The 14,566-nt window shown below is 37.3% G+C and overlaps 1 protein-coding gene across 12 annotated transcripts in view; it reads left to right on the top strand.

Moving 5' to 3' along the window:
- MTIF2 (mitochondrial translational initiation factor 2) overlaps window positions 1-14,566 on the top strand; it is a 43,679-nt gene that overhangs the window by 25,922 nt on the left and 3,191 nt on the right. For all 12 annotated transcript variants that reach the window (XM_082642112.1, XM_082642115.1, XM_082642108.1 and 9 more), the window contains 7 exons: window positions 306-466; window positions 1,373-1,549; window positions 4,216-4,355; window positions 9,833-9,957; window positions 11,254-11,458; window positions 11,803-12,055; window positions 12,710-12,850. In XM_082642112.1, the coding sequence (XP_082498238.1) occupies window positions 306-466; window positions 1,373-1,549; window positions 4,216-4,355; window positions 9,833-9,957; window positions 11,254-11,458; window positions 11,803-12,055; window positions 12,710-12,850 (1,202 nt within the window). The remainder of the gene's footprint in view (window positions 1-305; window positions 467-1,372; window positions 1,550-4,215; window positions 4,356-9,832; window positions 9,958-11,253; window positions 11,459-11,802; window positions 12,056-12,709; window positions 12,851-14,566) is intronic.

Genomic DNA, 14,566 nt, shown 5'->3' with positions numbered 1-14,566 from the left:
CAGGTTATTATAAAACTCTCAGAGTTATTTTTCTTAGTTTGCTGAGTGTGTATATTGATTCTGAATTTTAAAATTTTATTCAGTTTTGCTCACTGTTACGAAGGTGCCTACAGTAAGTGGACAGTCATTATTATTTTATCATAAGTCATTGTATGTATAGAAGAGGAAAATAGTTATGTCTAATCAAAACTAAATGTTGGGTTTTATTGTTAATGGTAGTTCACAGAGGTAACTGCAGATCAGTTCACTGGCTATGAAGTGTTTCTGATATTTAAGAAATGAAACTCCTTTGCTGTTAATTGTAGGCCCCAGGCAGATCCAGCTTTATTAATACCAAGGTCCCCAGTTGTTACTATAATGGGCCATGTTGATCATGGAAAAACGACGTTACTTGACAAACTGCGAAAAACTCAAGTGGCATCAATGGAAGCTGGAGGCATCACTCAGCACATTGGTGCCTTTCTTGGTATGAACACAGATCACCTTACAATGTGCTTGGGAACCCCATATATTATTTTCTTAAAATAGTGTCACAGTATGAAATATATGAATTTAAAGTAAAAGAAAGGCTAAAGCCTAAAGCCATTGGTTTGATGAAATGTAGAGCTGGTGGTTAATAAAGGTTATTTTGTACAGTGTATAAGAAGAAAATTATACCTTTTGTACTCTAGCTCATTCTTAGTTTGGTTTAATGAACCTAAGACTCTTCAATGCTAGGTTGTCATAATGTTACCACTCATAATTGAGTAACATCTGTCATTTGCTGAACACCTAGCATGTGCCCAGCACTGTTCTGAGCACCTTATATGCTTTATCTTTTTTTATCTTCGCAATATCATGAGGTAGGTATTAATATTCCTACATACATATAAGGAGGCTGAGGCTTGTTTAGGTTGAGTTACTTGCTCAAAGTACACAGCTTGTAAAGTGGCAAAGCCAGCATTTAAACCCAAGGCTGTTGGCCTCAAATCCTGAGCTTCTAACTGTGTACTAAATTGCCTCTGTTGCTCAAGACAGTTGTGCAGCTGGTGTTTGCTAATGCAGGAGTGGCTGCCTAGACAACTATCAGTCTGGTTTTTTCTCCAGAATATATTCCAGTTGGTACATTTATGAAAGTAGTTATATTCTAGAAATAGGTCGAGTTTTAGTTTGAAATTATTACATGAAAAGAAAACCTTAAAGATCTCACTGGTATGTTATCACTTTTCATTGTGGAATGATGATCCAAATGCATTGTTCTGATTAAGATTAATGGAAAGAATAAAATTATTTTGAAGAATTATTGATTGTGTTGATACGGTCATGTATATTCCTTTGTATTAAGGAAGCATATATTTGAGTGCTTAGAGTTCTTGGATTTCTGTTTCCACAGTTTCTCTGCCTTCTGGGGAAAAGATAACCTTTCTTGATACTCCAGGACATGCTGCTTTCTCAGCAATGAGAGCCAGAGGTGCTCAGGTCACTGACATTATCATATTGGTTGTAGCTGCAGATGATGGAGTGATGAAACAAACTGTAGAATCCATTCAGCATGCCAAAGATGCTCAAGGTACTGTGGCTGACTTACATGTATCAGGAAGGAAGTTGCTTTCTTTTTTTTAAAGGATCTACTACAGAGTCACTGTTTTTACATGTTGCTTATTTAATCTTCCTGGCAATCCCAGGATTATTATACCTGTTCTACAGGTAAGGTGCAAAGAAAGTTGAATTGTTTTCCCAAAGACATTAACTACTAAGAAGAGTATAGCAGGATTCAACTTGGGACTTGTGACCACAAGTATATTCCTTCCTCTACTATTTACTGACTTGGCATGGTGTGACAATTTAACAGTCTCAAATGACTTTATAGAAAACATTTTAGGGCTTCCCTGGTGGTGCAGTGGTTGAGAGTCCGCCTGCCGATGCAGGGGACACGGGTTCGTGCCCCGGTCCAGGAGGGTCCCACATGCCGCGGAGCGGCTGGGCCCGTGAGCCATGGTCACTGAGCCTACGCGTCTGGAGCCTGTGCTCCACAACGGGAGAGGCCACAACAGTGAGAGGCCTGCGTACCGCAAAATAAATAATTAAATAAATAAATAAATAAATAAATAACATTTTAACGTTTAACAGCTATAAAAGTAAGCCTAGAATAATGAACCCCTATGTACCCATCACCTCAATTCATTAGGAGTTACAAAGTTGTGATATTCTAATTGTTATTCCTTATTCATTTATTATCTGGAATTCTTCTCTAAAAGAAACTTTTACCTCATCTGCTTTAAATAAGTTCTCATTTGGTCAAAGGTATAAAATTGAAACTTTTGGAAAATATTTGGCTATCTTCTCCGTTATTTCTCCATTTAAAAATTGTAATAATAGGGAATTCCCTGGCAGTCCAGTGGTTAGGACTGCACACTTTCACTGCCGAGGGCACAAGTTCAATCCCTGGTTGGGGAACTAAGATCTTGCAAGCCACATGGCGTGACCAAGAAAAAAGAAATTGTAATAATAAACACCACACACATACTTTGTACATTCATTCTCATTGTGATATGACCCTACACCCACTGAGAAAATACTGTTGTCTTGAGAAAATGCACCTGATGGAATGCGTCATATTCCCCTAGGTTTGTTGGCAAGAAAAAAAAGAAAGGGTTGACAATCATTGATCTAGTCCAGTTTTTTTTTTTCATCTCACAACATGAAAACTAAGACCCAGAGGGTGGCAGGAACTTCCCCAGTTACAGTTAATTTGCAACATGCCTGCATTTGGAATCCGGTCTTCTAGCTTGTGTTCCTCTCTTTATTTTTTAATTCCTCAAAACTACCTTTGTGGAATGGGCTATGTTCTTAATGATCCTAGGGAATTTAATAAAAATAAGAGTAGTAAATCTGTCAGGGACCCCGTAACAAAGCAGTTGGTTGAGATATGATAAATTCCTTACATCATGCTTTCTGTATCTGTTCTCTTGGTGCCTCCTGTTAAGTTCCAGCTGATCAATATAGAATGTACTTTTTCATAATAATAGGCTATGGATTGCATAGCTCTTTCGTGTCTGTTTTCAATTTCTATTCCTTTGATACCTGAGAAAATTGCAGAGTTGGTGAAACTCAATCAGAATTATCTCCTAGAATTTTGTGTGAGTTCTCTAATGAAAGGGTATGTTTAGTAATGACAAGTAGATTATAAGATTATTTAGTTCATTCATTAAGTAAACATTTATTGAGAATCTACTTTGTGTCAGTCACTCAGCTAAGTGTGTATGAAGAAAGAGTTGCTGTAAATCCTAAAAGAAAGTTTACAATAATGGTACTTAGTTTCACCCCAGGGTGAGATGTTAGGTTTTAACAGGGAATTAAACTCCTGGAAAGAAGAGGCAAATGATCTAGTGGTATTAGAATTAGAATCTTCTCTTGATTTTTTTTTTTTTTTTTTTGCGGTACGCGGGCCTCTCACTGTTGTGGCCTCTCCCGTTGCGGAGCACAGGCTCCAGACGCGCAGGCTCAGCGGCCGTGGCTCACGGGCCCAGCCGCTCCGCGGCATGTGGGATCTTCCCGGACCGGGGCACGAACCCGTGTCCCCTGCATCGGCAGGCGGACTCTCAACCATTGCGCCACCAGGGAAGCCCCTTGATTTTTTTTTTTTCTGGAGATTATCTCTAGTGTAGTTGCTGATCTTGCTTTCAGATTTAAGGATAGTCCTTTCTCTACCCTAAGTACTGTTGTGTGTTTTGTTTTTGTTTTTTTTTTTTTTTTTTTTTTTTTTTTTTTTTTTTTTTCTTTTTGCGGTATGCGGGCCTCTCACTGTTGTGGCCTCTCCCGTTGCGGAGCACAGGCTCCGGATGCGCAGGCCCAGCGGCCATGGCTCACGGGCCCAGCCGCTCCGCGGCATATGGGATCCTCCCAGACCGGGGCACGAACCCGTATCCCCTGCATCGGCAGGCGGACTCTCAACCACTGCGCCACCAGGGAGGCCCTTGTTTTTGTTTTTTAATCAGCATAATTGCGTATTCTTAATTCAGAATCTTATAATTGCAGTTTTGACATCTCTCATCTGGAATCCTTCATGTGTATAAAGTAGAGTAGGTGGGTGTAAAGTGGGTCTTTTCAGGTCTTTTGTTAGATAAATACATCCACTGGGTCAGGAGAAAGCCAGAAAACGTTGGCATCTTTCATTGTGAATACCTGGAGTTGAAGTGTCATCATTTGCACTCTTCTTAACTCTGTCTCTTTCAGTTCCTATTGTCCTTGCTATAAACAAATGTGACAAAGCTGAGGCTGATCCTGAGAAAGTGAAAAAAGAACTGCTAGCTTATGATGTGGTATGTGAGGATTATGGAGGCGATGTTCAAGCAGTGCGTGTTTCTGCACTCACGGTAAGTGCAGGCACCTCAGAGACAGTGTGTTCAGATGGGAGTGCTACACATCATGCACATAGTGCCTTATACCTAGAGAACATTTTGACATCCATAATTTCTGTTGTTGTTTAAAAATTCTCTGAGAACTAGGCAAAGCTGGTATCATTATCCTAGTTTGGCAGATTAGAAATTAGGCTCAGAAAGATTAGTCATCAATCCAGAGGGGTCAGGTTTACCTATGCTTTTCTTACTATGAGGTACTTAGAATGAGGAGAATAAGTGGTGAATGATGTGGGGATAGGATAACAGTAGGATAAAGACTGTTTTAAGCAGAAACGAAATTCAGTTGGTAATAAAAAGTGCTTGTTTTTAAAGCGAAAATCTATAGAATAGGTCTTAGGACATTTAAGAGAAATTTAAACAAATAAAACTTTTTACTAATACAGTGTTGAAATATTTTGGTTCAGTTTGTTATTGATTGACTCAGTGTTTCTATGAACTAAATTGCTCTAAGTCTTATAATGTTATTTATGATGAATTCCATTTTCTTTTAAATTACCAATTATTCTCTTCTGGATAAAATACACCAAGGAAGCTCAGTACTTGCTTTGTGATAGCATTTTCCAATTCTCTTGTCTTATACAGGTTGCTGCTAAGTAAAAATTTGCTTTTTTGTCCATTCTTACCATATTCCATGGTTTACTTGTAATATGGACTTTTTTTCTTCTGATCATTTGGTGAAGAAATTGTACTTTATTTGGCCACCTTCCTCCAATTGTCTCATTTCATCTTTACTTTTCCTAAATTTGTTACCTCCAAGATGATTAGAAGTTATACCTCTGTTAATAGTAAAACTATGCCTCTTTTTCTCTGAAACTCATAAAATGCCACCTTACTTTGTCATCTTTCTACTATACCTTGATTGTTACTACAATGTGAAAACCAGATGGCAAGATTAGAACATTTGAAGACATGACCACCTTTTGTGCCCAGATATTAGATGAGTAGATAGATAGGTGTAAAGCTGCTTAGGCAAATTTGGAGGCATGGCAGAGATGAATCCTGGGAATGGAGGTAAGAGAGTGGCAGGGAAGTAAGATGAGGCCTTCTTTTCCGAGGAAGAATAGAGGACTCTTCATGCAAAGAAACAACCCCAGCTCTGCTTTTCAGAGCCTTAGAAAGCATAGTAGACATAGATCATTAAAGGTGAAAGAATCATCTAATCTAGCTCCTTCATTTTACAGTTGAGGAAAGGTGATCCAGGAGGTGAACTGATTTTCCAAGGTTGTACAGCTGGGTAGTTGCAGAGTATAGGTTATAGCTTGGGTCTAGTCAGTGCTTTTTCTCCTTATTTATTTAATAAGAGTAAATAGTGCTTGATTTACTCATTTTACAGGATTCTTGAGTGGGTCAGATGAAATCAGTGAAAGCTTGTTCAATTGGATAGAACTTCAATTGTAATGTAGCATTGTAAAGAAAGTGAGAGGAAGAAAACACAATTGTAGAGACAGATGGAGGACAGAGGGAGAAAGAAGCATGTGTTTATAAAAGGGTATTAACACACTCTAGTAGCTATTCTTAAAAATATATAGATAGATAATATATATAATATATATATTATATATATAATATCTATATGCATAGCCACTGTTCATTGCCACATCTGTCTCTGGGTCAGATTTTCTTGCTTACCTCTTCTTCCCTCCCTCCCTTCCTCCCTCCCTTCCTTCTTTCCTTCCGTCGAATAGGTACTTCATGTTTTGGGGTTTTTTTTTAACATCTTTATTAGAGTATAATTGCTTTACGATGGTGTGTTAGTTTCTGCTTTATAACAAAGTGAATCAGCTATACATATACGTATATCCCTATATCTCCTCCCTCTTGCGTCTCCCCGCCCACCCTTCCTATCCCACCCCTCTAGGTGGTCACAGAGCACCGAGCTGATCTCCCTGTGCTATGCGGCTGCTTCCCACTAGCTATCAGTTTTACATTTGGTAGTGTATATAAGTCCATGCCACTCCCATTTTGTCCCAGATTACCCTTCCCCTCCCCGTGTCCTCAAGTCCATTCTCTACGTCAGCATCTTTATTCCTGTCCTGCCGCTAGGTTCCTTATAACCATTTTTTCTTCTTTTTTTAATTCCATATATATGTGTTAGCATACGGTATTTGTTTTTCTCTTTCTGACTTACTTCACTCTGTATGACAGACTCTAGGTCCATCCACTTCACTACAAATAACTCAGTTTCGTTTCTTTTTATGGCTGAGTAATATTCCATTGTGTAACTGTGCCACATCTTCTTCATCTATTCATCTGTCGATGGACACTTAGGTTGCTTCCATGTCCTGGCTATTGTAAATAGAGCTGCAGTGAACACTGTGGGACATGACTCTTTGAATTATGGTTTTCTCAGGGTATATGCCCAGCAGTGGGATTGCCGAGTCATATGGTAGTTCTACTTTTAGTTTTTTAAGGAACCTCCATACTGTTCTCCATAGTGGCTGTATCAATTTACATTCCCACCAACAGTGCAAGAGGGTTCCCTTTTCTTCACTCCCTCTCCAGCATTTATTGTTTGTAGATTTTTTGATGATGGCCATTCTGACCCGTGTGAGGTGATACCTCATTGTAGTTTTGATTTGTGTTTCTCTAATGATTAATGATGTTGAGCATTCTTTCATGTGTTTGTTGACAATCTGTATATCTTCTTTGGAGAAATGTCTATTTAAGTCTTCTGCCCATTTTTGGATTGTTTTTTTTTTTTTTGATATTGAGCTGCATGAGCTTCTTGTATATTTTAGAGATTAATCCATTGTCAGCTGCTTTGTTTTCAAATATTTTGTCCCATTCTGAGAGTTGTCATAGAGTGTTCTGCCTCTGTTTTCTTCTAAGAGTTTTATAGTGTCTGGCCTTACATTTAGGTCTTTAATCCATTTAGAGTTTATTTTTGTGTATGGTGTTAGGGAGTGTTCTAATTTCATTCTTTCACATGTAGCTGTCCAGTTTTCCCAGTACTACTTATTGAAGAGGCTATCTTTTCTCCATTGTACATTCTTGCCTCCTTTATCAAAAATAAGGTGACCATTTGTGCGTGGGTTTATCTCTGGGCTTTCTATCCTGTTCCATTGATCTGTATTTATGTTTTTGTGCCAGTACCATACTGTCTTGATTACTGTAGCTTTGTAGTATAGTCTGAAGTCTGGGAGCCTGATTCCTCCAGCTCCGTTTTTCTTTCTCAAGATTGCTTTGGCTATTCGGGGTCTTTTGTGTTTCCATACAAATTGTGAAATTTTTTGTTTGAGTTCTGTGAAAAATGCCATTGGTAGTTTGACAGGGATTGCACTGAATCTGTAGATTGCTTTGGGTAGTATAGTCATTTTCACAAGGTTGATTCTTCCAATCCAAGAACATGGTATATCTCTCCATCTGTTTGTATCATCTTTAATTTCTTTCATCAGTGTCTTATAGTTTTCTGCATACAGGTCTTTTATCTCCTTAGGTAGGCTTATTCCTAGCTATTTTATTCTTTTGGTTGCAGTGGTAAATGGGAGTGTTTCCTTAATTTTTCTTTCAGATTTTTCATCATTAGTGTATAGGAGCACAAGGAATTTCTGTGCATTAATTTTGTATCCTGCTACTTTACCAAATTCATTGATTACCTCTAGTAGTTTTCTGGTAGAGTCTTTAGGATTCTCTATGTATAGTATCATGTCATCTGCAAACAGTGACAGCTTTACTTCTTTTCCGATTTGTATTCCTTTTATTTCTTTTTCTTCTCTGATTGCTGTGGCTAAAACTTCCAAAACTATGTTGAATAATAGCAGTGAGACTGGGCAACCTTGTCTTGTTCCTGATCTTAGTGGAAATGCTTTCAGCTTTTTACCATTGAGAAAGGTGTTGGCTGTGGGTTTGTCTCATATGGCCTTTATTATGTTGAGGTAAGTTCCCTCTATGCCTACTCTCTGGAGGGTTTTTATCATAAATGGGTGTTGAATTTTGTCAGAAGCTTTTTCTGCATCTATTGAGTTGATCACATGGTTGTTCTCCTTCAGTTTGTTAATATGGTGTATCACATTGATTTGCATATATTGAAGAATCCTTGCATTCCTAGGATAAACCCCACTTGATCATGGTGTATGATCCTTTTAATGTGTTGTTGGATTCTGTTTGCTAGTATTTTGTTGAGGATTTTTGCATCTATGTTCATCAGTGATATTGGCCTGTAGTTTTCTTTCTTTGTAACATCTTTGTCTTCTTTTGGTATCAGGGTGATGGTGGCCTCGTAGAACGAGTTTGGGAGTGTTCCTCCCTCTGCTATGTTTTGGAAGAGTTTGAGAAGGATAGGTGTTAGCTCTTCTCTAAATGTTTGATAGAATTCGCCTATGAAGCCATCTGATCCTAAGCTTTTGTTTGTTGGAAGATTTTTAATCACAGTCTAATTTCAGTGCTTGTGATTGGTCTGTTTATATTTTCTATTTCTTCTGGTTCAGTCTTGGAAAGTTGTGCTTTTCTAAGAATTTGTCCATTTCTTCCAGGTTGTCCATTTTATTGGCATATAGTTGCTTATAGTAATCTCTCATGATCCTTTGTATTTCTGCAGTGTCAGTTGTTAGTTCAGCTTTTTCATTTCTAATTCTGTTGATTTGCATCTTCTCCCTTTTTGTTTTTTTTCGGTACGCGGGCCTCTCACTGTTGTGGCCTCTCCCGTTGCGGAGCACAGGCTCCGGACGCGCAGGCTCAGCGGCCATGGCTCACAGGCCCAGCCGCTCCGCGGCATGTGGGATCTTCCAGGGCCAGGGCACGAACCCGTGTCCCCTGCATCGGCAGGTGGACTCTCAACCACTGCGCCACCAGGGAAGCCTTCTCCCTTTTTTTCTTGATGAGTCTGGCTAATGGTTTATCAATTTTGTTTATCTTCTCAAAGAACCAGCTTTTAGTTTTATTGATCTTTGCTATTGTGTCCTTCATTTCTTTTTCATTTATTTCTGATCTTTATGATTTCTTTCCTTCTGCTAACTTTGGGGTTTTTTTGTTCTTCTTTTTCTGGTTGCTTTAGATGTAAGGTTAGGTTGTTTGTTTGAGATGTTTCTTGTGTCTTGAGGTAGGATTGTATTGCTATAAACTTCCCTCTTAGAACTGCTTTTGCTACATCCCGTAGGTTTTGGGTTGTCGTGTTGTCATTATCATTTGTTTCTAGGTATTTATGATTTCCTCTTTGATTTCTCCAGTGATCTCTTGGTTATTAAGTAGTGTATTGTTTAGCCTCCATGTGTCTGTATGTTTTACAGATTTTCTCCTGTAATTGATATCTAGTCTCGTAGCATTGTGTAATTCATGTAATTGATATCTAGTCTCGTAGCATTGTGTAATTCATGTTTTTAATGCTTAAAGAGAAAAGTCTAACTGTCGAGGATTATTTGACTTTCTGATCCTGGTATTTACATTTACAGATATTATTTATTAATATATATTAACAGTTTTTTTTGTTATTAAAGGGCGATAACATGATGGCTTTGGCAGAGGCAACAGTTGCTCTTGCAGAAATGTTAGAATTGAAAGCAGACCCTACTGGTCCAGTTGAAGGAACAGTAATAGAATCTTTCACAGACAAAGGAAGAGGGTAGGTCTGTTAAAATGCTTGCTTTCTAATAATTTTATTTCATTGTTTTTATGACTTGATTATAAAACAGTATCTTATGTTTATTGCACATTATTGTTAGTCCCTGAACAATATTTTCAAAGCATTTGTTTCTAAAAATATGGATTTCCCTGGCAGTCCAGTGGTTAAGACTCTGCGCTTCCACTGCAGGGGGCACGGGTTCGATCCCTGGTTGGGGAAGTTATGCATGCCGCTGCGGTGCAGCCAAAGAAAAAAAATTTTTTTTTATAAAAATAAAAAGTATTTTATTGCACTGGCACACGGAATGCAAACATGCAGTTATCAGTAGATCATAGCAAATATGTGTATACATTTGGTAGTCATATTTAGGTGACTTAGTAGTTCAATTTGCTTGATTTTTTTTTTCCCCACTGACTTAACTGAATTGCTGAAGCCTTATAGACTAACGTAACTTGGAATAAAATAGCAATTGTTGCATTTTAGGGTTTCTAAATTCTTTATGTCCTTACCCATTAATATATAGTAAGATTGTTGGAATAGTGTTCGCTTCTTTAATTTCCCTCCCTATTAGCAAAAGAGGTCTTTTCACTGCTTAACAAATTAGTTATAGAAAGGAGATTAGGATTCTGTCAGAACACTTAGCTGTCTGCACACTTGACTACCATAACCTTACAAGAAATGTTTTTTGTTTTCTTTTTTTTTTAATTGTGGTAAAAAGTACATAATATTAAATTTACCATCTTAACCATTTTGAAATGTACAGTTCAGTAGTATTAAGTATATTCATATTGTTGTGCAATAGATCTCTAGAACTTTTTCATCTTGCGAAACAAACTCTATACCCATGAAGCACTAATTTCCCCGCCCTCCTCCCCCCAGCCTTTGGCAACTGTCTTTCAGTAGTTGTTTCCATGATTTTGACTACTTTAGATACTTCATATGAGTGGAATCATATAATATTGTTCTTTTTGACTGGCTTATTTCATTTAGCATATGTTCATCCAGGAGGTTCATCCGTATTCTAGCATGTGACAGGATTTTCTTTTTTTAAGGTTTTATATACTCCATTATATATATATACTGCATGTTCTTTATCCATTCTTCCATTGATGGACATTTAGGTTGTAATTATGAAGAAATGTCATTATAGTATGAAAAACTGTTTGAGAAGTGGTGGAATTAACCCTGTGTGTTCAAATTATATATTTTTTAATCTCATAAAGATATCTTTACTGAGAAAGTGCCATTACATCCTGATTCTGGCATTAAGAGTATATACTTTTATTTTCATATTAGTCCTGTTACTACAGCTATAATTCAAAGAGGAACTTTGAGAAAAGGCTCCATTCTGGTTGCTGGAAAGAGTTGGGCAAAAGTACGCTTAATGTTTGATGAAAATGACAAAGCAATCAATGAGGCCTATCCCAGCATGCCAGTGGGAATTATAGGCTGGAGAGACCTCCCTTCTGCAGGAGATGAAATTCTTGAAGTAGAATCTGAGGTATATCAAGCTTAATTCCTATACAGTAGATATGATATAATGATTTAAAATATCAATCTATACTGTTATACCAAATAAGTAATAAATAATTCAGTACTATAACAGGCTGTGAGGGGGGGCCAGTGATGTCATTTTAGAGTTTGGCTGTAAAATTTGGCTTTTAAAATTTGAGATAAGATTTTTAAATAATTTCAAATTTACACAAAGCCTCCATATTAAAGTTTTATAAGTTTAAAATTAGTGGTTTCATATATGAGCTAGCCTAATTTCATAGTGGAGGAAAAAACCAGCAGTTACTGGTTTCTATTTAGTTAAATAATTCCCTTTTTTTTCCCCCTATAAAGCCAAGGGCACGTGAAGTTGTTCACTGGAGGAAGTATGAGGAAGAACAGGAGAAAAATAAAGAGGATCTGGAATTAATAGAAGAAAAGCGAAAGGAACACCAAGAAGCACATCGGAAAGCCCGTGAGAAGTATGGCACTTTGCATTGGAAGGAGAGGTCATTTATAAAGTACAAAATAAAAAAACAGCAGCAACCCTTAAAGCCAAAAGAAAAAGCAGGAGGAGATTCAAATGTACTTCCTATAATTATTAAAGGTGACTTTTAAAAGATTTTACTTTACAACTCATTTTAGGAATATATGTATTTCGTCATTCTCACAATTAATTTGGGCCATTAAATTTAAGTTAAAATGATTTCAGTGTTTTGGGGGGAATTTTTTTAAATTGAGATATACTTGACATGTAACATTATATTAGTTTCATAATGATTCAGTATTTGCATATATGGTGAAATGATCACCATAATAAGTCTAGTTAACACCTGTCACCATCCTTAGTTATAAAATTTTTTTTTCTTGAGCACTTTTAATATCTACTCTCCTAGCAACTTTCAAATATGCAATACAGTGTTATTAACTATAGTCACCATGCTGCATATTATATTCCCATGACATATTTACTTTATAACTGGAAGTTTGTACCTTTTGACCCTCTTCACCCTTTTTGCCCACCCCCTCACTGGGGGAGATTTCCTTAGTAAACATTTATCTAGTGGACTTTGTTGTAAATGTACATTTGGTTCTTTATACTTTATTCAGTTAAGTAGATATTTATAATGCTAAACCTAAAGAAAAGTGGATTTTGTGGTAAATGCTATTCCTATTATTGCTTTAAATAGATTATTGTCATTTTTGCGTCTGTTAATTTCTAACTCCTAACACCAATAATTTTAAACTTTGCTGCATTTAGGTGATGTTGACGGTTCCGTTGAGGCCATTTTGAACATTATGGATTCCTATGATGCTTCACATGAGTGTGAACTAGAGTTAGTACATTTTGGTGTGGGTGATATTAGTGAAAATGATGTTAACCTTGCTGAAACATTTCATGGTGAGGATTCCATTTCCTGTTTGTTTAACTGTGTTCCCTAGAGCATACTCTGAACCATTTGCTTCTGTCTTTTGTTGCTGGGCTAGTCACACCTGACATTTTACCCCCATCGGTATCCCCCTTCCTGTTGCAGTTCAGTCTTAGCTAGTGATTGAGGGCAAACGGGATGTGCAGTATTGCAGCCACAGCTCCACTGTGGCTGTCATTGTTGTACTGGAACTTTGGGGAACTATTTCAAGCCCCAGTAGTATTTCTTGAGTGTACCATTACTGCCTCCTCAGCCCTTCCAGTTCCCCACCAAACCCAGGCTTGGTTCTCTCTCTCTCTCTTTCATTTACACTTTTTGAATACTCCTGAATCTGCAGTCAGCCTACTCAGTACTTTCCTTCATCTTTTACTTTTTTTTTTTTTTTTGTGGTACGCGGGCCTCTCACTGTTGTGGTCTCTCCTGTTGCGGAGCACAGGCTCCGGACGCGCAGGCCCATTGGCCATGGCTCACGGGCCTAGCCGCTTCGCGGCATGTGGGATCTTCCCGGACTGGGGCACGAACCCGTGTCCCCTGCATTGGCAGGCGGACTCTCAACCACTGCGCCACCAGGGAAGCCCTCATCTTTTACTTTTGGTTGCCTATTTTTGTTTACTTATAATTTTACAAATTATATTTTTCTTAAATCAAAAGCTCTTTTTAGCTTTATATGCCTTGAAGACAAGGGGACTGTTTATGAGTCAAACTTACGATACACAGAAAGGGGACTCATGACTGCATGACTCACTTTAACTAGGTTTAACATCGAGGCAAAGCACCAGTGTTATTGAGTGATTAATGAATCATTTAGGAAGGGGGTACTTCATGACCTAACTTGATTAGAATTAGATATTACCTCTACTACTGAAAAGGTGTTTTCAATAATGTTGGTTATTTCAAAGTATTTTATGGGCACTGACTTTTCTATTAATGTAGATAGTATGATGCATTGAATGATTTCTTAATGATAATAAGACTTTCAAGGTGGTTCTGTTTTTCTCCTGATTAAGGCATTTGCATAAATTTTTTTTCACACCCCCAAGGTATTTGCAGTTAAATACATTATTTGTTCTTTGGTAAAATGGTCAGCTCCATGGAACTTCTTTCATTTCTTAAACAACTCTTGAACTTTACCAATTAAGTAACTACAGTTGACACTTGAACAACACGGGTTTGAACTGCGGGTCCACCTATACGTGGATTTTTTCAATAGTAAATATTACAGTACTACAAGATCCGAGGTTGGTTAACTCCTTGGATGTGGAGGAACCGCATTTATATGGAGGGCCAACCATAAATTATGCTCGGATTTTCAACTACACGGAGGATTGGTGCCCCTAACACCTGTGTTGCTCAAGGGTCATCTGTATTTTTTGAATATCTTTTGGCCAGCTGAATACCTAAGAGCAAACAACAAAAGTTGTAGACTCTAAGATTATAATTAATAATGGAATTGTTATTAAAATAATGTAATATTTCAGTTCTAATCATTTTTTTCTTATTTCTCTGGTATGAAAGCTTCGTTTAGCATATTGCCTTGCACATTATGGTCATTTAAAATAATGTTTCTTAAATGATTGGATTTAAAAATCATAAAGAAATCTTCCTTGTTTAATAAGCCACAATAGAATTTATAAGATCCTTTCATTAATTTAAAAATTAACTAGTTTTTGTGAGAAAAAATTATAGAA

The sequence above is a fragment of the Mesoplodon mirus genome (assembly GCF_964341445.2).
Source record: "Mesoplodon mirus genome assembly, chromosome: 14".
NCBI lineage: Eukaryota > Metazoa > Chordata > Mammalia > Artiodactyla > Ziphiidae > Mesoplodon > Mesoplodon mirus.
This window is presented reverse-complemented; position numbering and strand designations above follow the sequence as displayed.